This window comes from Vanessa atalanta, chromosome 20 (genome assembly GCF_905147765.1).
Source record: "Vanessa atalanta chromosome 20, ilVanAtal1.2, whole genome shotgun sequence".
Lineage (NCBI taxonomy): Eukaryota > Metazoa > Arthropoda > Insecta > Lepidoptera > Nymphalidae > Vanessa > Vanessa atalanta.
This window is the reverse complement of record NC_061890.1, coordinates 8160581-8185336: the sequence shown is the minus strand read 5'-3', so window position 1 is coordinate 8185336 and position 24756 is coordinate 8160581. Positions and strand designations below refer to the sequence as shown.

Sequence of the window (24756 nt, the reverse complement as noted above, 5' to 3'; positions counted from 1 at the left end):
AGTTAATTCTCACCATTTTCAAAATATATAGTCAAAAATCAAATTGCCAAGATTGTCCTTATAAATCTACCATCTACCAAAACAATACCTCAGATACGAGAAGGAACAACGAGAGAAAAAGCGGGATTATTACAATAATTGTTTATTATTTTAAACCACTTTTAACTAGCTTGGATGTCATCATTTCATTCTCAAGGTGTAACTTTTAAATTTTAGTTATATTTATTTAGTACAGAAATGTTCTTTTTAACATGATTAGAAAAAATTGTACCGCTGTTTGGAAGCGTGTACAGTGTCCCACAAAATAATTCCTAATCCTATGACGTCATAGACTACAAGTTCACGTGTGATCTCCGTTGTATTGAATTCGGTCGAGTCTTTTTATGAGGAAAGGATGAACTAGATGAAAATTGAAAAGTCAACGAAAACAAATATCTCCCATCGGTCAACCGACCTTCAGATTTCACTACGCCAAGACTAAAGTGTGACATTCCATCACGTCGATCCGTGATGCGATGACGCGACGAGTGAGAGAAATGCGGCCGAATTCGCGACGATTCATTCGACACAATGCCGGTTCATCGGCACCACTCGTTAGCTTCCTATACCCTTAGAGGCGTCTTCACAGGTGCGTAAGCGCAGGTAAGCCCCCGCCGCCCGCCTGCTGCCCCCGCGCCGCCCGCGCACTCGCCCGCCATCTTGAATTCCGCTCACTCAGACCCGCGCCCGTCTCGCGGCCGCCGCACGTACGCCGTTCGTGTTGCGAGCGACCCGACAATTAGTTATCAATTCCGGTGCCTTCGAGTGATCGAGTGTCATGTGATAGTGCAATGTTAAAAATGGAATCGACACCGATCTGTCGGTGCCGCGTGTTGTATCTCGGTTCTGCGGTGCCGCAACAGAGCAAGGACGGTTTACAGGGCATCCAGGAGCCTTTGCGCGAGCTGTATCCGGAAAAAGGAGCGACTACCGGCGGAATAGACTCGTGGCTTTCGGTGTGGTCGAATGGCATCTTGCTAGAGAATGTGGATGAGAGTGGCTCGAGGGTATCGAGGTTTTTCCCTATATCAAGTTTACACTATTGTGCTGCCGTAAGACGTGTGAGTGTAGAGGGTGCACCTAGATTTTTACCATTGGATTCTCCGTTTGCTAGAGCGCCAGCGGCGAGGCGACCTCCTTTATTTGCGGCAGTTTTGCGCCGAACACAAGGTATTAAGGTTCTAGAATGTCACGCCTTCATTTGCCGCCGCGAAGCTGCTGCGAACGCCCTTGTGAGATGTTGTTTCCACGCTTATGCTGATAGTTCTTACGCAAAGCGCTTAGAGGCCGAACGATCACCGTCGCAATTACCTCCAGACCACGACGAGGAAGTGGAGGTATTTGATGGGGACGAAAACCATAAGGTTTGGGTTGGAGAAATAGAACGCGATGATGCAAGTGACGACATTCCTCACCCGACTCGGGCGCCGCGCCCTCGACAGATTACGCGGCCTGCGTCCGTGCCACCTCCACCGCCGCCACCAGAAGAGCCCAAAAAGAAAACAATATCAAAGAAATCAAAAAAGAAGTCGTCTGCATCTGCTGATGAACTATACGCAACGATGCCAGGGCCAGCTGTAATGAATGGAAGGTCATTGGGGCGTGCACCGCCAGCTTGGGCGGCGGCGGGACATCCGATGGTATTAGTAGCACACCCGGCAGCTACTCTACCACACGCCAGACCCGCGACAATGGGTCACAGGGGTCGTCTTCCAGCAGCTTTAGCCCCTGGCCCTTTTCCGCCGGTTCCTCCTCCTGGTCGAGGCCGCATACAATACGCGACAGTTGATCCAAGACGTTCTAAGCCTCCACCATCGGCTATGAAAGCTGCTCAAAGTATGACAGGCTTAGAAGCAGTGGAGGATGCTGGAGGTATCTACAGAAAAAAGGGTCATTTGAACGAAAGAGCATTCTCGTACAGTATAAGACAAGAACATAGAAGTCGATCGCATGGATCTCTTGCTAATCTAAAGTTCGCTGCTCCACCCGAGGTAAGTGACTAAACGGCTTCTTACAAAATTATGTAAGAGGTAACATCCCAACTGATTGACTATCACCGCACAGCTTCAACTTTATTATAGTATTGTAAAGCCAAAAGCTTAAAAATGTAGAAGATTGTCGCTTTGTAACGTCTAGGACACTGAGAAAGTCTTTTGAAATTATTTGATATTGAGAGAAGACTACACTTCAATCTTAACTTAATAGTTTTAAAAGAGAAACGAATATGGTCATATATGTTTTTGGGCGATGATTGATATATATATATCGTATATACGTGTCATATTCTGAAGCCGCAATAGGTACCTCAATATTACCGTAATATTTAAAGTATGCATGTCACTTTCGAAGCGCCTAAAATCCATGTAATTATTTATTGAATCGATATCATAATGAGAATTTCGATCTGAGGTACTTCTGTTTACGATAGATGATCGAAAATCTCGCTATTAATATTCGCACAGTATCTTAAGATTTGTAAGGAATGCGAGTAATTCAAGAAAGATTACAGTATTACAGTCGCTGATCATCGAGTCGGGCCTCAATTGCGGTTACGTCGCTTAAGGAACTTGCCGTCACACGCGGTCAAACCAGTTAGAAATGTTACCAACGATGTTCGTAGATTTGTCTCTGCGACGGTGTTTACCAAATTATTCTATCGCGTAATTATAGTTGCTTTGAATTAATGAGTGAAGCATACAACTTCACCTACATATAAATACTGGATGAAAAAACATAAATAATTATATATTTGTTTTACCGAAACTAAAACGAACACTGAAATATATTTATATTTTTGGTAATCATTATTATTTCGTCATTGTCTAATTAATATGACCTTAGCGCAAAGATATTTCAAAACAATAATACGACCGGTTTTAAGAGCATGGCAGCAATCGTTAAAACTCTGTAATTAGATTTTTGTTAAATCGTTAAATATCAAAATGCTTTGAAATGAAGATTTTGAAACCGGTATATAATATTCTACTGAGTTATAATGAATGAGCTCATCGCATCGCTTGCGTAAGCCGAGTGCAAAAAGTGTTACCAATAAGCATTTATAAATACATATTACTTTGGTAATACATTCCTAATCCATGCATACTTTACATGGCTTGGTGCGCGTATGTATGCAATTAACTGGAAACGGATGAGGTTGCTTAAGTCCGGTATCGGGTTTTCATTTGACCTCGCAATTTTCTTGTTTCGGAAAGCGATTTGTTGTACTAGACATAAAATTAATAGGTGCTGACTATTTATTTTGACTGCCATCGATGTACCAATTTGTATTCATGATTAAGATTATTATAATTCGAAACGTGCGGTTTCAAGTGTTCCGTTAACGTGCAATAAAACACAGGTATAGGATATAATATGTCTTTGCAATGTTAAATTTAATTCGTATAAATTCCAAAGCAATTTTTTATTTTTGTATAAAACATAGGATACAAACTTTTCAAGGTCAATGTTTGTGTGTTTTTTTTGTAAGACCTAAATTGAAACTTGTTTTGGTAGCTCTGGTCATAACGTATAAATATTGAAACAAAAATAATATTGAATAATAGTTTTCGAATTTCGAATCGTTATAAACGACTAGCTCTGTGAAAGTTAAATATATTTTTATTCGAATTTCAACTTAAACATGAAATCTGCCAAAATTTCATACGCGTTGATGTCTTTTATTGCGCATAGCTGATGTGGCGACGTTGATTACATGTGGCGAAGTGAAATGAAAAATTAAAGTCTGTAGAGATCTGTTAGGAATATATCAAATTATTGAAAAGTAATAAAATTGTCTGTATCTAAATCTCATTGTCTTTGATTATTTGACAGTACGCCAGAAGGCTATGTAAGTTTTCTGTAAGCCAAACCAAAAAAAAAAAAACGTTTTCTCTATGCCAAATAACTCTTTTATAATAATTACTCATGTATTAGTCAATAAATAGTTAAATAAGACAATTAGCTTACTCTCAATAATGATAATGATACAAGATCCTAATCCCGGGCAAAATTTGCTCTAGACTTTACGGTTGTTGTTGTTTTACAAATTAATTGAAATAAAAACGTCGAATAGATATTTTTCTTCGAGAATAATTTTATTTGAATGAATTGTGGCGTGTCTGGATTTAAGCAGATGTTCGAAAAAGAACAAAGTCTGTCATCCACTGACGGTTCGTTAATTTTCAATCACGGATCAGATAAAATATTAAATTGAATAATACGTAATAAATAATTTATAAAAAACCATTTTCAAACAACCAAAGTCAACAATACTTTCATATTTGTAGATATTCACTCATAACCGGTGTTGATGTAATGACTTAAAGTTACCTCGTCACTTTGGTTCTCAGAACAAAAGCCTGTATTTTAATTAACGATATAATATATAATAATAAATTTTGATTGTGTTCAACTCGGCGGTTGCGTCTATTTAATATTCTCAGAATCTATATCACATATTATAACAAGTCCCCGCTGTGTCCACCCTTCTCAAATGAGATAGCTTTAGGTGTGATTGATAAAACAAAGGAGCATCTTTTAAATATGAACGTCGGTGAAGGAAAATCACGAGGTAATCATGACGTGTCAGGTGAAGAAAATAGAGATAATGTGCCGTGTATCACGCTACTATAACCCGCGTTATAGCAGTGTGGTGGAATAACACCTTGTCCTCAAAAGGATATTAACAAGCTGTTGATTTACTTTTTTTTTTTTACATTTTAAATAATCAGGCTCGCGTACAACCATGTCGACTTTATAGAATAAATATCGGAAGTAATAGCTCAGTCGGCTAAAGCGGTTTTTGCCACAAATCCCAGGCCACAGTTACAGTGCACTAGTTTACTTAAACGTGATTCAACGTGCGACCCCTCTATTGTAGAAATTGCCAAGATATCTGTACAGTCATGCTAATGACAATCACCTTTATTACAATACGATAAGACTCATATTGGCGGATTAAGCAAATTTGTAACTGGTGAGACCAACTCGAAGCGGCCGCTCGACGACGGTCAATGAATCTTTAAGATACGGTTAAGTTATAATGTTTATCAACTGTACTAATTATTTTTAAACATTTAATATATTTTTGGTATTTTTTCTCTACGTAGATACTTTAATATTATACAATATTTGAAACAAAGTAATTTTTTTGCATTATATAACACGTTCTTAAGGGTTGCGGTTACCATGCATTGTTTTCTTTCGAATATCAAATCACTGATGACAAAAATTTAATTTAGCAAAATTGAACAAGAAGTTACATTTGTAATTGGTAAACAAAATTATATTTGTGTGTAAAAATTTTAAACTCATCCAATTGACTTTTTCATCAATAAAACTCCAAGTTGTGTGTGTGTGTGTGTGAGTCGTCCGTTCTTTTAAATTTAACATTCTATAACAAAGACTTATAAAGGCGTGCTTAGAATGTATAAAAATATAATTTTGAACGGGTCAAGGATATTGCTTTGTTTCATTCAACACTTCGATGCACACAAGTACGGTTTAATAACAATTTGAAAATTCCGTCATATATTAAAGGTACGAGTTTAATACTATTTAACATAACGTTAAAAGACTTTCTTTCGACCCAACGTACATATTAAGAGATTTGTAGGTAATTTATTTATTTTATTTAGTTTTTCCCTTGATTTGAGTGAATTTTTGTATTTTACTCTTTCTATGGTCACTAATGTCAGCTCTATGTTTAAAATTGTGTGTGTGTGAGTGCGTGTGCGTGTACGTGTGTGTGTGAGTGCGCGCGTGTGTTCGCGCGTGTTTGCGCGCTCGCGTGTGTGTTTGCTTACAATTGATATTCTACTATTTACATAACTTTTTTCTTTGTATTAATATTTGCGACATATACTTCTTGTTTCATTTCATATATCTCCCATTCACGGCTGACTGGAAGAGAATGCTCTTTGGCATTGTCTACCTTTGCAAAATGTGTAAAAAAAATAATACTTTTAATGGATATAATTCAAATCATAATATTTTGTTTACATTTTAACTCGTGCTGTTCACGTCGCAATGAAATCATTCTATCTGGTTTATTCGTTAATTCGCAGAAAAATAAATTACGGTCGCATGAACATTGTGCATTAAGTTTTTTTCGCTAGCTTTGGCGAGCTGTCTATTATTTATGGCCTTTCTTTCCCTTACATTTCAGGATGTCAAATCATTTTTTATTGTATTAACAATAAAATAATTAAAAAAATATCTTTATAAAATAATCTTGTATATACATATATTATATACCTAGATTATATATGTATATATCTTGTATATACATATATTATATATGTATATACAAGATTATATTAAAGAAAGAAAGGCGTGGATGTAGTACTTATTTACTTACAGGCAGATTATATAAAAAATGTACTTTACTGACTATGATTTTGATCGATTTAGTGATTTAGTTTAGTTAGTTGTTTTATAATCATGATTCGTTCCATATCAAGTGCGTTTTTAAGAATGCTTTTGCTCTTGGATAGGTTTGAGTGAGGCTGTAAGAAATGATTATATTGATGGATGCGAAAACGCAAAGCAAAAATTTCCGTTTGTCGCATTGGACTTTACGCCACAAGGTTGAGATTCGGTGGCGAATTATTCTACTATGCCAATAAGGACGATAAGCACTGGTTCGAAAGTCAACTTTTAAAATACTTTACAGGGAAAAATGATTTAAGTGTTCGACCGATCGACATTTGTTTTCGTATAAGAGCCGAGATGGCCCAGTGGATAGAACGCGTGCATCATAACCGATGATTTCGGGTTCAAACCCAGGCAGGCACCACTGAATTTTCATGTCCTTAATTTGTGTTTATAATTCATCTCGTGCTCGGCGGTGAAGGAAAACATCGTGGTGAAACCTGCATGTGTCCAATTTCAACGAAATTCTGCTAGATGTGTATTCCGCCAACCCGCATTGGAGCAGCGTGGTGGAATATGCTCCAAACCTTCTCCTCAAAGGGAGAGGAGGCCTTTATTCCAGCAGTGGGACATTTACGGGCTGCTAATGCTAATAATAAATAAGTTTTCGTTGACATCAATAATAATGTCAACACTAGACGTAATATGATAAATGTCGGTAATAATTTACAATCTTTCCGTTAAATTTCGACATAGCAATTGTATATAATATATTTTAATTACGACTGGAGCGCGATATTTGTGATAAACAAAGCAAAAGGTGTCAGATTTTAAGTCAGCGAAAATCGGGTTTCGTCGTATAATGGGCGAAATGTAATAGATACATTATATCAGTAAAAAAAAAGTACATTTTCGGAAAATAAATGATTATTAACTATTGATTATTTGTATGGCTTACTTACTTACTACGAATATTAAGTTTAAGATACACAAGTTGTACTTATGTAGACAATTAAATATGACTATGGTTTCACAGTACAAAAGTCATTATAAATTGGCCTGTTCGTGTGTCAGGGACATAATAACATTAAAAAATTTAACGCGTAAGAATTATAGTTACAGACTAATTTATAGCCTAGTCACCTAGGTCTAGCCCTCCCTAAGTCTTAAACATTTATGTACACACACACCTACATAAATTAGTATTAATTTTTATATACCCTATTTTAATTCAACTTTAATTAATTGTTTTGACATCCGAAAATATTGATAAGATTAGCATTCCCGTGCCACCGAATTGTTACAGCCACTGAAATGTTTTTGTAAATTTTTATGACAGAAAAAGATTGCAACGTCAGAAGGATTAAATCAAAATCATATTTAAATAAAAGAATATAAAATTATTTGTGACATTAAATATATTAAGACGATCCTTTCGGCTTAAGGTCCACATAGCAGCAGTACAGTTACAATTGACATCGAAGTGTCAATTACTACGTGTTCTATAAAACGAATCAGCGTATCGTATAGTTTTCGTATTTCAATTATTGATAACGGTTTCAGTTGTCAACGGAACTGTACTATAGCGGGATTTATTTTTAAATAAAATGTCGGAATACACGAAATCGATATACGAATCTTTTATTTTACAATGATTGTATTTGTATATTTCGCTGGCTTGGAGTGTTACGTATTGACATAGGTATTTTATTTAAATGTTGAAAACGAGTAACCACTGTGTTGCCGGTTCTTCTCGGTAGAATCTAGTTATATTCTTAATTGTTTATGACCAGATTTTCAGTTACTTCCTGCGCGTTTAAATTTAACAAAAAAGTTATTGTTGTAGTCTAAGTTACTTCTTATTACATCAGTTATCTGCCAATGAAAGTTACGTTAAAATGAGTCGAGCCGTTCCAGAGATTAGCCGGAACAAACAGACAGACAGACAAAATTGAAAATAATGTTATATTGGTATATGTACGGTATATACATACGTATGTATTTAGTAAAAAACGGTTATACAGTAATTAAACTATTCACTAAATCAACTTGGTTATAACAAATAATCGTATTATCCGAATTATTATTATATTATTCAAATAACAGGCTAAGAAATGCAAATGAACCGTAAAGGCTTATTTTTGGAAAAGAGCGATCGCCGCCATCTTGAAAAAAGGTTGACTCCTTTTTTTGCGACACAAAAACAATTCATATGCATTCCGTCACGGATTAATCCTACGACTATGTTTGGTTAATAATTATGAAAATAAAAAAAAATAAAATAACTTAACAAATACTATTAAATTCATTTACGTATTATGCATTAAAATCAACCACTAATAACTCCAAGCTCTTTTATAATCTATATAATCTTGGACAATATTACAACGAATAATATTAATTTTAATTATTTATTGCACGACTCGCGATGAAAAGCATCGGGGAGCTTCACGATCGATACGTTTTTATTGCATTATTTAGGCAACTATTTTTATTATTGCACTCTTGTTAGCTCACGAAATCGAGATGGTTTTGTATACCGTTGTAAAAATAATTTAAAGTAGATCAATTGAGTACTTTTATATAAACAGTGAAAGAATATATCCGTTAAAAAACACGATACCTTGCGGAAAAAACATTTTGAATACATTTGTTTTTATCTTGTGCAGTGTCGTTTATATTGTATATCAATTGATATATTTTAATAATCTTTAATTGGAGCTTCCAATTTATGTATTGGCAAATTTAAAACTAATTAAAGTGCTATATGTACAATAATTCAGATTAATAAGTAACTGTAATAAAATATTTCATTATGCTTTTAAATATTAGAAATATGTAGTTCATTCAATGCTTTCTGTCCGTCTGTCAATGCATCTAGAAAATCTATAACATGCGAATGTTTCATGTAATTGTCATATGTCTATTGTTATTTAATGAGAACTCTTGTTTTTTGTAATGAAGACTTTCGAATTTTATTAACATTATATAATTATAATTTGCATTTTAATATTAATTTAATTCTTCGCTTAATGCCTATTAGTTGACATATTCTTTTGTTCTTTTTTTTTATTGCGTTTTTTTGTTCCAAATGAATTTCGTTCTTTAATGATGCTGACATTTTCTTTTTCTAATATAGTTTTTTTTTTAATAATTGCAAATTTAAGCATGGGGTGCATTTCCAATGACGTATTTGTGTTATCAGTATAGCTATAAAACGAAAAATGTTAATGTGTAACTTTCATAAAACATTATAATTTACTTAGATGCGTCTTTTAAAACACGAAAATGCTTATGACGATCTCTTTGATTTACGAACCGAGATAAATTTTCATAATAATTGGTCAAACAAAACCACAGCTAATTTTTTTTTTAAATGATAAATGTACTTAATATTCCTTTTAATCAATAATTTGTAGTCAACTCGAGTTATATTCAACTAAAGAATCAATTATTTTTTAGTCGTACAATTTACTTTACGTTTTAATCATGGATTTTGAGCATATTTACGACAATTGGAAATGCAATAATTATATATATGTATATAATTGTATTAAACTAACTTAACTTTGCATTTTAAATCTTGGAAAATAGTAACTACTGTCTAGCCGGTTCTTCTCGGTAGAATCTACATTCTCAACCGGCGGCGGTAACTTCACTTAAGCTTAAGTTTTGCTATAGTTTTGTAAAATGATGATTCAGAGCTGCTTGTAAAAGTCTACTTGAATAAAGTAGATTTAGATTTTGATCCAACCGTCTGATATAAATTATCTCAATTAAATATCATGTAAATTGATTTGTAGGTAATTATTTTTGGCAAAGATTTCTACGCTATTCTGAGAAAAAAAAAATACTTAATTAATTTGATTTGAAAGTGGATGAGGATGTCCTGTTACATTTATTGTAAGACTCAATTAGAATGTCATACTTTATATTAAATTATAGTTGATGTCGCTCGCGTTTTAGGGGTTGGTTGTCATGTATTAGGCAAAAAGTAGCCTACGTCCTTTCTTGGAGTTAAAGTTTCATACCAAATTTTATCAAATTCGGTTCATTGGTTCAGTTAAAGAGCGACAGACAGACAGACAGAGTTACTTTCACATTTATTATATTTGTTTATATTATATGAATTATTATTATCTGTATAATACAGACCAGTATCTGTCACTTTGTCTATTAAACATTATATTTTTAATCTGGTAACATGAACATTTACACTCGTATTGGCGGGATAATTGATTCTTGGGCATATATATTTAACTGCGTATCGAGTAAAACATTATTTAAAATTCTTATCAAATAATATAAGAAAAGCTGATAAATATTGTCTTATTCCTGAGTTAAGACTAAGTTCTTACATTATTGAACTAGTATCAAGAGAATCTTAGAAATATTATAACAGTAATTTTATATAAATAAGGCATATAAGTTTTAATTAAAATAAATAATTTCCCTTGACTTAAAACGAGTGTCTACAATATTTACTATTACGTGATGAGATTATTAGCGTGTTATCCTGGAAGTGGGTACTTTATGAACACACGACCCTTGTACTAACTTATACGTAGGTACTACAGTCGTCGAACAAATATTAAATGAATATTACCTTCTTAATACACATATTATAATTCGAATTCTGAAGAATATGAAAGATTTTGTGAGAAAATGTAATACTCATTGCAACGAGGAAAATACATAATAGATTTTTAATTTTAGAATATTATATATAAATATTAACCAATGTATAGAAAATAGTCTCTCAAAAGTCACCTAGACTCTTTAACAGCAAATATATATTGTATTGAGAGCAACGTTTTAATTTTTTAAATAATAAAACTTTTCTTGCGTTGATTGTAACCTTGGCTGCTCCATAGTTACTTTTCCTTTTGTATTTTTGTCGATACAAATTCTTAGGCCTCGGTTAGTAAAACGACTACTTTATGAAATAGGCAGTATTTTGTTTATTCTTTAAACACAACTACTATATTTTATACAAATAGAATTTACATGTTTACTAAAACAGTCAGACTCAAGGTTATCCGAGTAACTGTTGGTATTTTTTTCGTATGTTTTAAAATTCCGTTAGTTTTTAAAAAGTTAATAACGTATGTGATAAGTATATATGTGAAGATATTTGCAATGTAATTTCGTTCGTGCTATGCCTATATACACCTGTAGTCTAAAGAAGGTGAAAAACGAATAAAGATAATAGGTAAACAAATCTTAGATTAACGCATTTCATGCGAGTTGTTTGTAGCTCGGCTACAATGTACACTACTTAGTTTAATTAATTTGCAAAGTTCCCATAACAGTTTTATGGATGTTCAAAACACAATTTTTATGGTTGAAATAAAAACCTTACGAAGACATTTGAACATATACAAGATTATATTAAAGAAAGAAAGGCGTGGATGTAGTACTTATTTACTTAAAGGCCGATTATATAAAAAAATGTACTTTACTGACATGCTCAGTAATTATAATGGTGGAAAAGATTAACGACTGAGTTTCTTGCCGGTTCTTAGTAAAATCTACTTTCGGAACCGGTAGCAGCTTTACACTTAATTTAACTCTAATATGTATATAAGTAATAAGTATTTTTATGAGCCTACTTAAACAAAATATATTTGAATATGATTTAGATCGATTTAATTATTTCTTTTATAATCATAATTCGTCCCATAGTGCGTTTTTCAAGAATGCTTTTGCTCTTGGATAGGTTTGAGTGAGGCTGTAAGAAATGATTATATTGATGGATGAAACAATTTTGTCGTTTTTATCAATTGTATATCCTGACACTGAAATGTTTCATATCATTAAGATGAAAGATCTAACATCAAAACAAGATATTTTTTTTTAATTGGATTGTTCTCAAATAATAAACACCGATATTATAACAGCAATACGAATTGTTGATGTAATCATATTAATATGTTCGTGGTTAAAAGATGATAATGCACTTGACCCATTTATTTTATTTTTTAGTAAGTACATTGCGCCCACCTATTACTATAATTGAAAATGCTCTTGCATGTTACTTCCTTAGCACGTATACTCTTTTCTAACCATAAGAGGAGAAAAGCCAAATTAACAACAATTTGACAGCAAATTGACACGATATAATTGGTTAAGAGCTTTATTAAAATGAATATGTCGCATCCTCCGCACGTTTGGGCTCAGTTCCCTCCTCCTCCATTACTCCGTGCTTCAATTCCACCGTTATCGGACTTCCCAATCTCTTTATTTTTTTCCACGACAAACAAAATCTGTAATAACAAATGAATGAATGCCATGACAGCCCCATCAAAAAATGCAATGTTGCCGTTTGTGTTTTGAACGTCGACGAGACTTATCGGAATTTAGGAAGTAAAATAAAAATGGATATACGTAAGTAGTAAAGTTGAATAGTGTTGTATTATAAATAAAGATATATTAATCATAAACTCTTAGTAGTGCACAATATAGCGGAGTTATTATCAAATCGCATTAACACACGTACATCAAAGGTTTGTTTATCTTCATACCTATTTCCATTGGAATAAGCTATACCTCAATCTAGTCTACGTTGAGTTACTATGCTATTGTACAAAACTGTCAATAACAGTCAACAAACAAATATTCAGTTTTATATTGATTTATCGCTTTTCATCGGTAGCCTTAAAGCGGACAACGGCACGTTGCGTGTCGTGTACCATATCGCAATTTCAACAATATCTGCATCTAATTATGATTACAGCATCTGGTAAAGTATTTAGTGCCAACTTTGTGGTCGCGTTATTAACTTAAATTCCCTTACGTGAATTGGAATAGGAAAATATACCATATGTATATGAATATAAGGTATATTTTTATAGTTTTTAAACGGGTATGTTCTTCACGGTGTCCAAGCACATATTATGTAGACGAGTCTTGCTTGAGCGTGCGTGCTAGTTGCGCAACGATGTCGCTCTCTGTAATGCGATCAAGATAATTAATAATTTAATAATACTAATTCGATAGTTCTATCGCGTTTACTTTCACTATAATTTTGTCATAAATCACAGTGACGTCTTTACGGTATTCATTTATCATGTAGTTTTAATAGCTACTCGTGTGTCTGGGTAGGTATTGCTGATGTGTCAGTTAGAAGATAATCAAATATTAATAATCTGCATTTCTGTGCTCCGGTTTGAAGGCTCGTTGAGCCAGTATAATTACGGTAGTAACATGTTTCACGCATTGCAGATGTAGAGAATGGTTTTCTTGCAGTGTTCCTTTATGTGGTCAATTTCCTCAACTACATCTATTAAATAAATTTAAAAAAAAACATACTATTCCGTTATAAAATAATATTGTTTAATTTCCTTTGTAAATACTAGTTACTAGTTTAACCAGGACATAATTAAAATCTTCATTTGAAAAATGTAAAAAATAACAATGTATACTTTTTTAATAGAAAAATAATAAAACATACTATGTTCACGATGACCATAAAATTTATCGTAAGGTATTTAAATTTACATATTATACTAAGAATGTGGTTAAACATATTAATCATTCTAAAATTATGTGGGTTCTATGTCGATAATTATGGAGGTATCTATGTTTAATTAAGTAGGTAGAATACTTCCTAACTTTGCATGCATATCCATGCACAAATTATGAAAACTTGCAAGGTACTTGCACCGAGTACGATTAACGCTTTGTGACAATTGAAACACGAAATTCGACCTTGAGTCCTGTTAAATAAAGGCTATGAAATTTGCATAACTTTATGTAGGTCCAAGTACGTTAATGCAAATGTCAGGCAAGTGGAACGTCGATTGGAATGCGGGTTTCGAATGAAGTCGCGTTCCGAATACAATACTTCGTCTGATGTTTTCTTCGGATTATAACAAGCGATATTCACCTTTATGTCCATCGCTATAAGGCAAGGCTCTCAAAATAAGAAGTTGCAAAAGAAATCACTGACCTTTGATACTTTGTGCATTTTTTAATTATTGATGAACACGATATCGTGAAGGAATAATGCAGGAGATTAAAATTTACAACTACGTGCAAAGCGACAATGTTTATGGTTAATATGTACGTACACTGCGCTAGTCTGTAATTTGTAGTCATTTTTTATTTTAAAAGGTGTATTTCATGAGTTATCGACACATAAAGATCTTTAGGGAAGTAAGAAAATGTGTTAATTTATACTCATACATAAAATACTCGCTTGTCAGGTCAACAGTCTAAATTTAAAGCTGGTGAAACTGCAAAGCGAAACTTCTTTTGAAATAATTTTATAAGTTGCAAAATCTACTAAACCAATACACGTGAGTGTATTGGTTTAGTAGATTTTGCAGTGAGGCATTAAAAAATAACCTCAACTCATTCATAAAAATCGAAGTGTATTAATTATTATTATTATGTTTTGCTTTATTTATATATAATTAATAGCAAATTTATAAAGAGTCATATCTGATCAAAGCGAAATCAATTTAAAATAATGTCCTTCGTCGAAAATATTTTGCTTAAATAATAACTGAAAAAGAATAGTAACCTCACGTACAATAATGATATACAATAATAGTTTGACGTGTAAAATCTATGTATATTCATAAATGAGGAGTCGTTTCTTTGTATTGCTTAACAGAACATACCTACTCAACCAGATAACGCGGCTCGTTTCGGTTTAGTACCCATATACATGGTAGACATTGTCTGCCGGCGGTTTTCCCTTATATATTATAACAACAAGTAAAATTACTGTGTAATAATAATACTACAATCGTACCAATAGTATTGAAAACTGTTATAAGTAACTTGGTGGTAGGGCTTTGTGCTTGCACGGGTAGGTTCTCACCTAGGTTATCTAGGTAGGTTCTGCCTTGGTAGCCACTCATCAGATTTTACCGTCAAACAATAGTACTCAGTATTGTTGTGTTCCGGTTTAAATGGTGAGCGAGTCAGTGTAACTAAATGCGTATGGCATATAGCATCTTAGTTCCTAAGTTTGGTGGCGCATTGACGATGTAAGGAATGGTTAATATTTCTTACAGCGCCATTGTCTATGGACTTTACCATTTACCACCAGATGGTCTATTTGCCCGTCCGCCTACCTATATCGTACATATATATATATATGTAGGTATAACTTTAGACGAAGGTATGAATTTCTGTTTCCCCCCTTGAATAAGATATTTTTTCTAAAAATAAGTATATATTTATACCGCGTTCTAAGATTGTCAATAAAACCTTCTTGAATGCACCTTAGTGAATAAAATATGAAAAGGCACAATGCTTGCTACTAGCTTATTGTATTGCTTCCATTTCATTATTATTTGTAATCAATAAATACATTTACATTTGCCTGCAGAGATTTAAACACAAACCACGGTGCTTGTAGAATTAGGAAAAAAAATCTTGTTAAATAACTGTGTATAAGCAAGGGAAGTAGGAACGAGTTTACGATGGCAAACCCGTTTGGTCATAAGACACTGCCCGATGGGAACCAGCGGAATCCCATTCTCGTGTTCCAGTGCGTGTCGCGAGGGAGTATCGAATGTCAATCGGTCAGTGATCTCAGTTTTGGCGGGAGAAACTCAACAGACGACTTTTTTTGTGTGTTTTACTTTCTCGCTGCCGAAAACTCCGCGAGCGAAGCGTGTTTGACGAATAAAATCAATAAAAAGATTCTCAATCGTACGTTTTACTTTATTTTGTATGAAATCTTGAAGTTAGATTGCCATTGTGGTTAGATTTTCCTGTATATTTTTTAATATAGAAAGCATGAAATTTTAAGTAGTTATATAAAATTTTGTGAAGTAAATAATTAATGTCTGGGCAAGTCCATCTGCTGTTAATTAGATACATTTGGCGATTAACCTACAAAACTGCAGGCTATCGTATTCATGATAATATGAATAATTCTATGGAATAAATAAAGCCTCGTTACACGAGCTATAAAGTTATATAAGTATGTATTTGTACTAAAAACGTGAAATATGCAAACTGTTGAAACCTCTTTTGTATAACAAGCAAAGAGTTTCAATTGTATAATAATTAATTATTTAAATATATTCTTTTTCATAACAGTGAAGCGCACTGCATTTCTATATTAACGCCCTTCTTCTCGCCCTTTATTTTGTAATCTGTCTCAAAGATTACCGAATAACACTTATAGCTGTTATATTTGGTTTGTATGTATAATCAAAATTAATTATTATAAATTGTATGTGAAGCCGGGTGCGTCACTAGTGTTACGGAACTTAATAAGGTATAAGGATTGAAACACCGTCATTTAACGTTAGTGAGGAAAATAAAGTTAGGGAACGAACCAGCTTGTGTGAAAGCTGTAACCTTGAACGGGCGTATTGTCGTAGAGTGTGCTTCTGTGAATGGATACTTGATAATCAACGCTGACCTACAAACGTCACTATCAAACTGTATTCGATATTTTTGTAGCGGTACAAATCAAATTATAAAGTATGTATCACAGCGCTTCACAAAAAGATATGGGACTAATTAAAATAAATGTTATTTTAATACAAGACGTGACAATAGTTTATTTAATATTCTTGTAATAGTAGATTATTGATCTTAGGCGATAATACTTTATACTTTATTGTTAACCATAAAGAGTAATAAAAATAAAAATAAAACATGGATAGCCTAAATAAATTTAGGATACAATTTTGGTGACCTTATCGTTACCTAACGATCTCTTCCAGGCAACCAAAGGTGTAGGTGGTAGCTAATACAAAATGAGATGGGTGGTGCTGTAATAAAAGTTTCTTTACTATATTATGAATCTATTATACCTATAAAACTTCCTTTTGAATCACTCTATCTATAAAACAAACCGCATTAAAATCCGTTTCGTAGTTTTAAAGATCTGAGCATACATAGGGACAGACAGATAGAGGGACTCGACTTTGTTTTATTCTATTTAGTGGTTACGTTCTTAGTAAAAATATTGTTGAATTTTTATCAAGCATAATTGTATAAGTAATTAAATAACTACATTAAATACTAGTATATAGTCAGTGGTATTTAGATTCCTATTTGCTACAGTACCTACATATAAACTTTCATATTTTTACATTTGTACTTGAACTCTGAGTTTGTTCAGATTTTAACAATAAGCAGTACTGTACTGTACATATCCTACCATATCGGAAAACTAATATATGTATGTCATTGTGTATCCTAAAATTGATTAATGGGAGTCATACCATTGTCCATCGATTAGGAATGGAGTAGTGCGGAATATACTTCGGACATTGCACGGGATGACATGTATGTTCATGCTAAGGGACATTTGTATATCGACTGACATTGTCTATGCTTAAAAAATGCAGATTAAAAAACAGGTGATACAAAATAAGGTTTTATTACCAAAGGACACTCTTTTCTTTTACTCTTTTCCAGACAATATTTGGCTAAAAGGCAATAGACTTCAAGCCAGGTGTATTGATGTTAAATAATAATTATTGAAAAAAAAAAATTAAAATTCCTTAGTAATTACATAATAACCTTAAATTTTATTAATATGGTTAAGATGATGCTTGGAAGAGATAGCGATGCCTTTGCACGCTTTTAACTTACAGTCACTCATGAATATTGTATATCGGTGTTCAGTTAAACAGATTTATCTCTTTCTGTCCTCATTGATTCATCATTCGAAAGAAAAAGACAGCATTATTAAATTAAACACTACTTAAATAAAAAAAGGAAAAATCCACATCATATTTTTGACACACATCAACAAATCTTATTAGTTGCCTAAAGATTCTTAAGGTCATACCTCAAGACTTGCCCGATTAACTGATTATTTACATTTATTCATAAAATATTTAAAATTTTGTTAATTAAAATTCTTGATAACTAAAGTTCCAACTGTGAATCGCTAAGGGAAGTAAGAACCAGTTGACGATGGCAAACTCGTTTGGTCGCAAGACACTGCCTGATGGGAACCAGCGGAACTATTCTTGTGTGGTCACACTATATAAAAAAAGTGGAAAAATTTAATGAACATAACTTCTGATTGTATTAACCTCAAATGTTCTTAGGGTATTTCTTGAGGATTTGCTTCTAGTGCCCAATCTTGATGTCGCTTCTCTCCATCTTTCCCGAGACACGGCTGATGCAGAGTTTCTAAACATACATTTCCTAAAGAAATAAATACGTATTGGCAACATACATGTAAATACTTAAAAAAATATAAGATATTAGCATTATCCTTTACCGATGATAGAAGTCTTATTAGTAATTGTATGTAGTGTTCAGGTTTGACTAAGGGTGAGCCAGTAGAATTATCACAAGGGATCTTAGATCGCGTGGTTGACGATAAAATGTGTTGATATTTCTTGTTGCACCAGTGTCCATGAACTAGGTGACTTATGACACGTCACTCGCTTGTCTCCGTTCCAAAAATACTTTTAAATATTCATAAGCATACCAGTTCGCTAAATGTCTAATTTGCATAATTAATATAATAAGTAGGTAAATGAGAAATTTGGGGTTAAAATTACTCATTAAAGAACATAATTCACTTGTAATAAGAATGAAAAAATTAAAAACAAATCATCGAAAAACTGCTACATTGCTTGCATTGCCTTCTGTATTTGAAGGATTTATTTACGTCTATTTTTTTTATCGATGATACCAATTACTTATAACTTATAAAACCTACTTTAACCGTAATTTCCATTAGATTGACAGCAACCTTATTACATTAATAATTCTATCAAGAACAGTCGGTAGGAGAATTAAGTATGTAAGCTTTGTGATTACATTCGAGTGTTGGCAGTTGAGTCGAAGGAGGCCGTCTCAGTAAAAACCCATATAATATTTTTTAATGACATAAGAAGTGTCAATTAATTTAAAATATTCATTTTAAACTTAGTGATAAACGTTTTTTTTTATTAATTAGTATTTTAGTTCAGTTAAGAGTGGAAAGGACAATTCCAGTTCTCTTTAAGGAAGAAATAAAGCATGAACATTGCAATTGTCGATTCTCTATTTTTTAGGTTTGTATTTTAGTTAGCCATTTGTATTGTAAAATTTATTTGTTATTAACAAAATTAAACTCTATTTTTTAGATGAATCAAATTGTTTAATGCTTGAAAAACCCATGACCTTATAAATCGACAATTTATTTACATGTAAAAAAAAGGAAAAATTATTTCTTTTGCACTTACGTAATGGAGAAATTAAGATTTGAATTTATTATAAAAGCCAAACCAGACGATAATAAGACAAGTATTTATGCCATAACCTCCATTACGGATATACACAACCAAACTTATATTGTGCCTAGAGAGTACCAACCAGTGCATCTACACAAAGAAATAATGAAGCATAAAATATTTGACAAAATAAAAAAATCTCTTCAAAAAAGGCACGATAAGAGACAGGTATGGATAACATTAACTAAGGAAATGAAATCAACATATTTAGATGATGACAACTTACAGTTTGATGGGTTTTTACTTGAAAAAATAGAACAAAGAAATGAGTCTTTAACAACAGAAACAATATTGTTGAAAAAACCAGAAAATAAGATGAGATTAATATCAGAATTTTCAATAGAGAAGTTTTCAAAAAATACAACAAATGTTAAACAATGGTTAGATAATTTTGAAAATGAATGTGCACGATTACAAATAGATACAGATATACAAAAAATAGAAATTCTAAGATTGCTATTGGAAGATAGTTGTGTAGATTGGTACAGCTCAATGATTATTAAACATACTATAGATTCAGATTGGTCTGTATGGAAGAAAAGTTTGAGTGAAACATTTGCAGATAAAGGTTGGTCACCAATAAGGTACGCTATGAACTTTAAATATATACAAGGATCAATCTTAGAATACGCTCTAAAAAAGGAGAGACTGTTGTTAGAAATAAACAAATCAATAGATATACCAACTTTAATATATTTGATTGCCACCGGTCTACCAAACTTTGTAACGGATAGAATAGACAGAGAAAACCTTAAAGAAGTGAATGACTTATTTAACAGCATAAGAGGATTAGAAAGTTTAACAAGAAAAAACGACATAAAGAAGAACTTAAACACTGCGAATAAATACAATAAACAAGAAATAAAACAAACTGAAAAAAAATCATGCAGGATTTGTGAAAATAAAGGAAAAATGAATAGATCTCATCCAGAGAGTGTTTGCTGGTATAAATATAAAAAAAAAACAACAGATGATAAAAACCTTAATTCTAATTCAATATTAAAAGTTGAACTGAGTAATGAAGATCCAAAAAACTAAAATTTCCTCCACTTATTGAGATTATAGTGACATTAAATAATACATTAGAAGCCAAGGGACTGTATGACCCTGGTTCACAAATAACATTAATAAATTCAAAACTAGTTCAGGTGACGAATATGAAACCAAATTATTTTTATAACACGATAAAAACAATAAGTGGAGGGGGCAAAACAAAAGGATTGATTACGTTAGATGCGGAGTTATTGCATAAGAAGATTAAAATAAATGCATTTATCTATAAAAATGAATATTTTGAGTATGATTTAATACTAGGATTAGATTCAATACATAAATTTGGGTTGACTCATGATGAGAATTTAAATATCCAAATACAAAAAACAGACAATTTCAAAATAAGAAATAAGAATAATTTTGAAGACGAACAAACTAAAAATATGGGAATATATATAGAAGAAAAAGAATATGCTGTAAACTTTAATGAAGGTATAGATACAAACAAATTTAATATAGATACAGAACACTTAAATACTGATCAAAGAAAACAGATAAACATATTATTAGATAGTTACACTGATATCTTTGCAAAAAATAAATTTGACACTGGAAAAGTGAAGAACTATGAAGCGTGTATAGATTTACAAGTTGAAAAATATTGTTATAAAAGACCATATAGATGTTCAGTTCAAGACAAGCTAGAGATAGAAAATCAAATCTCACAACTGTTAAAACATGGATTGATTGAAGAATCATACAGTCCGTTTGGGGCACCTGTGACCTTAGCTTTTAAAAGGGATGAAGGAAAAAAAAGTAGATTATGCATAGACTTCAGAGATTTAAATAAATTAATCATACCTCAATCGCAACCATTTCCCCTAATAGAAGACTTAATAACAAAAACAATAAATTGTAATTATTTTACAACTCTAGATATAAATTCAGCTTTTTGGTCTATTCCATTAAAAATTTCAGACAAATACAAAACTGGTTTTGTAACACAGGAAGGCCATTACCAGTGGACTTGTTTACCCTTTGGCCTTAAAACATCACCGGCCATATTTCAACGAATTTTGGGAAATATTATAAGAAAAAATGACCTGTCGGGGTTTGCAGTGAATTTTATTGATGACATACTGGTTTTTTCTAAATCATTTGATGAACATATCACACACTTAAAAAAATTGTTGGATGCTATTCAAGAAGAGGGTTTCAGGTTGAAATTTACAAAATGCAAATTTGCAAGTGATTCTGTTAAGTATTTAGGCCATATATTACAAAAGAATACGATTACACCTCTAAAAGACAATTTAAAATCAATTAAAGATTTTCCTGCTCCTCAAAATAGAAAACAAATACGACAATTTTTAGGAAAAATTAATTTTTATGGAAAATACATTCCAAATGTTTCAATCGTTCTTGACCCTTTACATAAATTACTGAGAAAAGATCAGATATTTAATTGGACACAACAATGTGAGGATGCATTTCAGAAAATTAAAGATTATTTGTGTTCCAAACCAATACTAGCTATTTATAATCCACAAGCACCAATACTTATCTATACAGATGCCAGTGCCGTAGGAATAGGAGCAGTTTTAAAACAAATTCAACACAATGGCGAAGAAAAACCGGTAGCATATTTTTCTAAAAAAATAAATGAATCACAAAGAAATAAAAAAAGCTATATTTTTGGAATGCTTAGCCATAAAAGAGAGTATAAAATTTTGGCAACATTGGTTGATTGGAAACTATTTTACTGTCTATACAGATCACAAACCCTTAGAGAAGTTAAATGATGATGAATTAGGCGATATGTCATATTATCTGTCACAATATAATTGTGAAATAAAATATTTCCCAGGAAAAAATAATACAGAAGCAGATTGTCTCAGCAGAAACCCAGTGTTGGACATAGATGCTAATAATGAAGATAATTTAAGGACGGTTAATATTATTGATATTCATGACATAAAATGTGATCAAGCACAAAATTTGCAAATAAAAGAACATGAAAAGAACATTGTGTTAGAAGATGGAATTTACTATAAAAAAAGTGGTAAAAGTAATAAAAAAATACTTCTAAGTGAAAGTTACAGTAAAATTATAATAAAAAAAACCCATGAAAAATATTGTCATACTGGAATAAATCAAACAGAATCTAAAATAAAACGCTTTTATACTGCACCGAATCTATCAGAAAATATCAAATATATATGCAAAAACTGTGAGACTTGTATAAAAAATAAAACAAGGTTAAATAAAAAGTATGGCTTTATATCGCAATTGGGCCCAGCTAATAAACCCTTTCAAATAATGTCACTGGACACAATAGGAGGATTTGGTGGGCAAAGATCAACAAAAAAGTATTTACATCTACTAGTTGACCACTTTACTAGATATGCATATACTCTATGTTCTAAGAATCAACACGCTCGAGACTTCATTAAACTCATAGAAAAAATTCCTAAAGAAGAAACAATAGACATCTTACTTTCTGATCAATATCCAGCTTTTAATTCGATTGAATTCAAAAATTATCTTAAGAACCGAAACATTCAATTAATATTTACTGCGGTAGATGCACCGTTCTCAAATGGTTTAAACGAAAGGCTAAATCAGACTATTGTAAACAAAATAAGATGCAAAATGAATGAATCAAAAGGAAAAAGAAATTGGTCAAAAATAGCTGAAGAATGTAGAAACAGATATAATGAAACAGACCATTCTGTAACAGGATTTTCTCCTAAATATTTGTTATCTGGGGAATCTACAGACTTGCTACCACATGAATTAAAAGAAAAACAGTTATTAACAAAAAGTTTGGAAGAAGACAGGAAAATAGCACTCCAAAGGTCAATAAAATCGCATGACTATAATAAAACTTTATTTGCCAAGAATAGATTACAATATGATTTTAAAAAAGGAGATATGGTATATGTTGACTATGGGAACAAATTAAACAAAAAAAAGATGTATGAAATTAGAATTGGCCCATTTGAAATAGAAGAAAAAATATCGGATTCAGTTTTTAAAATAAATACTGGTCGTGGAACAAGATCAACTGGACTATATCATGTCACAAAGCTTATCCCTATGCATACTGATTTTTAGTTTTCACAGCTAAATATTACTTAAGAGGAAATATAAATTTTCTCATTTATATTTCGAAGGGGGGAGATGTAAGCTTTGTGACATTTTAAACTTAGTGATAAACGTTTTTTCACTAAGTTTAAAATGAATATTTTAAATTAATTGACACTTCTTATGTCATTAAAAAATATTATATGGTTTTTTACTGAGACGGCCTCCTTCGACTCAACTGCCAACACTCGAATGTAATCACAAAGCTTACAAAGCTAAATGTCTAATTTGCATAATTAATATAATAAGTAGGTAAATGAGAAATTTGGGGTTAAAATTACTCATTAAAGAACATAATTCACTTGTAATAAGAATGAAAAAATTAAAAACAAATCATCGAAAATCTGCTACATTGCTTGCATTGCCTTCTGTATTTGAAGGATTTATTTACGTCTATTTTTTTTATCGATGATACCAATTACTTATAACTTATAAAACCTACTTTAACCGTAATTTCCATTAGATTGACAGCAACCTTATTACATTAATAATTCTATCAAGAACAGTCGGTAGGAGAATTAAGTATATTAATATTACACTATTGTCTTTGGCGACTGAACTGACACGACTTCGTAAGTGTTAATAAAGATTTTTACTCTGTGATATTTTTTAAAGAATGAATGAAATTGAATTAAAAATATTCAGAGGTGCCGGAGATTGATAATAAAGTATTATAATGTTTTTTTTATGGTCTGAATTTAAGAATTTAAAATTGAAATAAAATGAATAAAAAAAGCTACGAACCACTGGGGGCTAATTCTATTAACATACTATATAACCATTATGATACGTTTGAAATTCTATTTCGATTTAACTTCGACAATTCGTCACAAAACATAAACCTCAGCTTAAACGTAACAGAGGATTTTTCTACTTATTAATATCGGTTATGAAACGTTCCCCATTTTATTCCGATCCAATTTCGAGACAACCTGGATCGTTGCGACTGAACGGCAACGATAATATTTCGAATCGATTACGATGTAGT

The 24756-nt window shown here is 32.1% G+C and overlaps 1 protein-coding gene across 1 annotated transcript in view; it reads left to right on the top strand.

Moving 5' to 3' along the window:
* The first annotated feature begins 573 nt into the window (after nt 1-573).
* LOC125071817 (sterile alpha motif domain-containing protein 1) overlaps nt 574-24756 on the top strand; it is a 34366-nt gene continuing 10183 nt past the window's right edge. The window contains exon 1 of the mRNA XM_047682210.1: nt 574-2030. Within this exon, the coding sequence (XP_047538166.1) occupies nt 831-2030 (1200 nt within the window). The 5' untranslated portion in view covers nt 574-830. The remainder of the gene's footprint in view (nt 2031-24756) is intronic.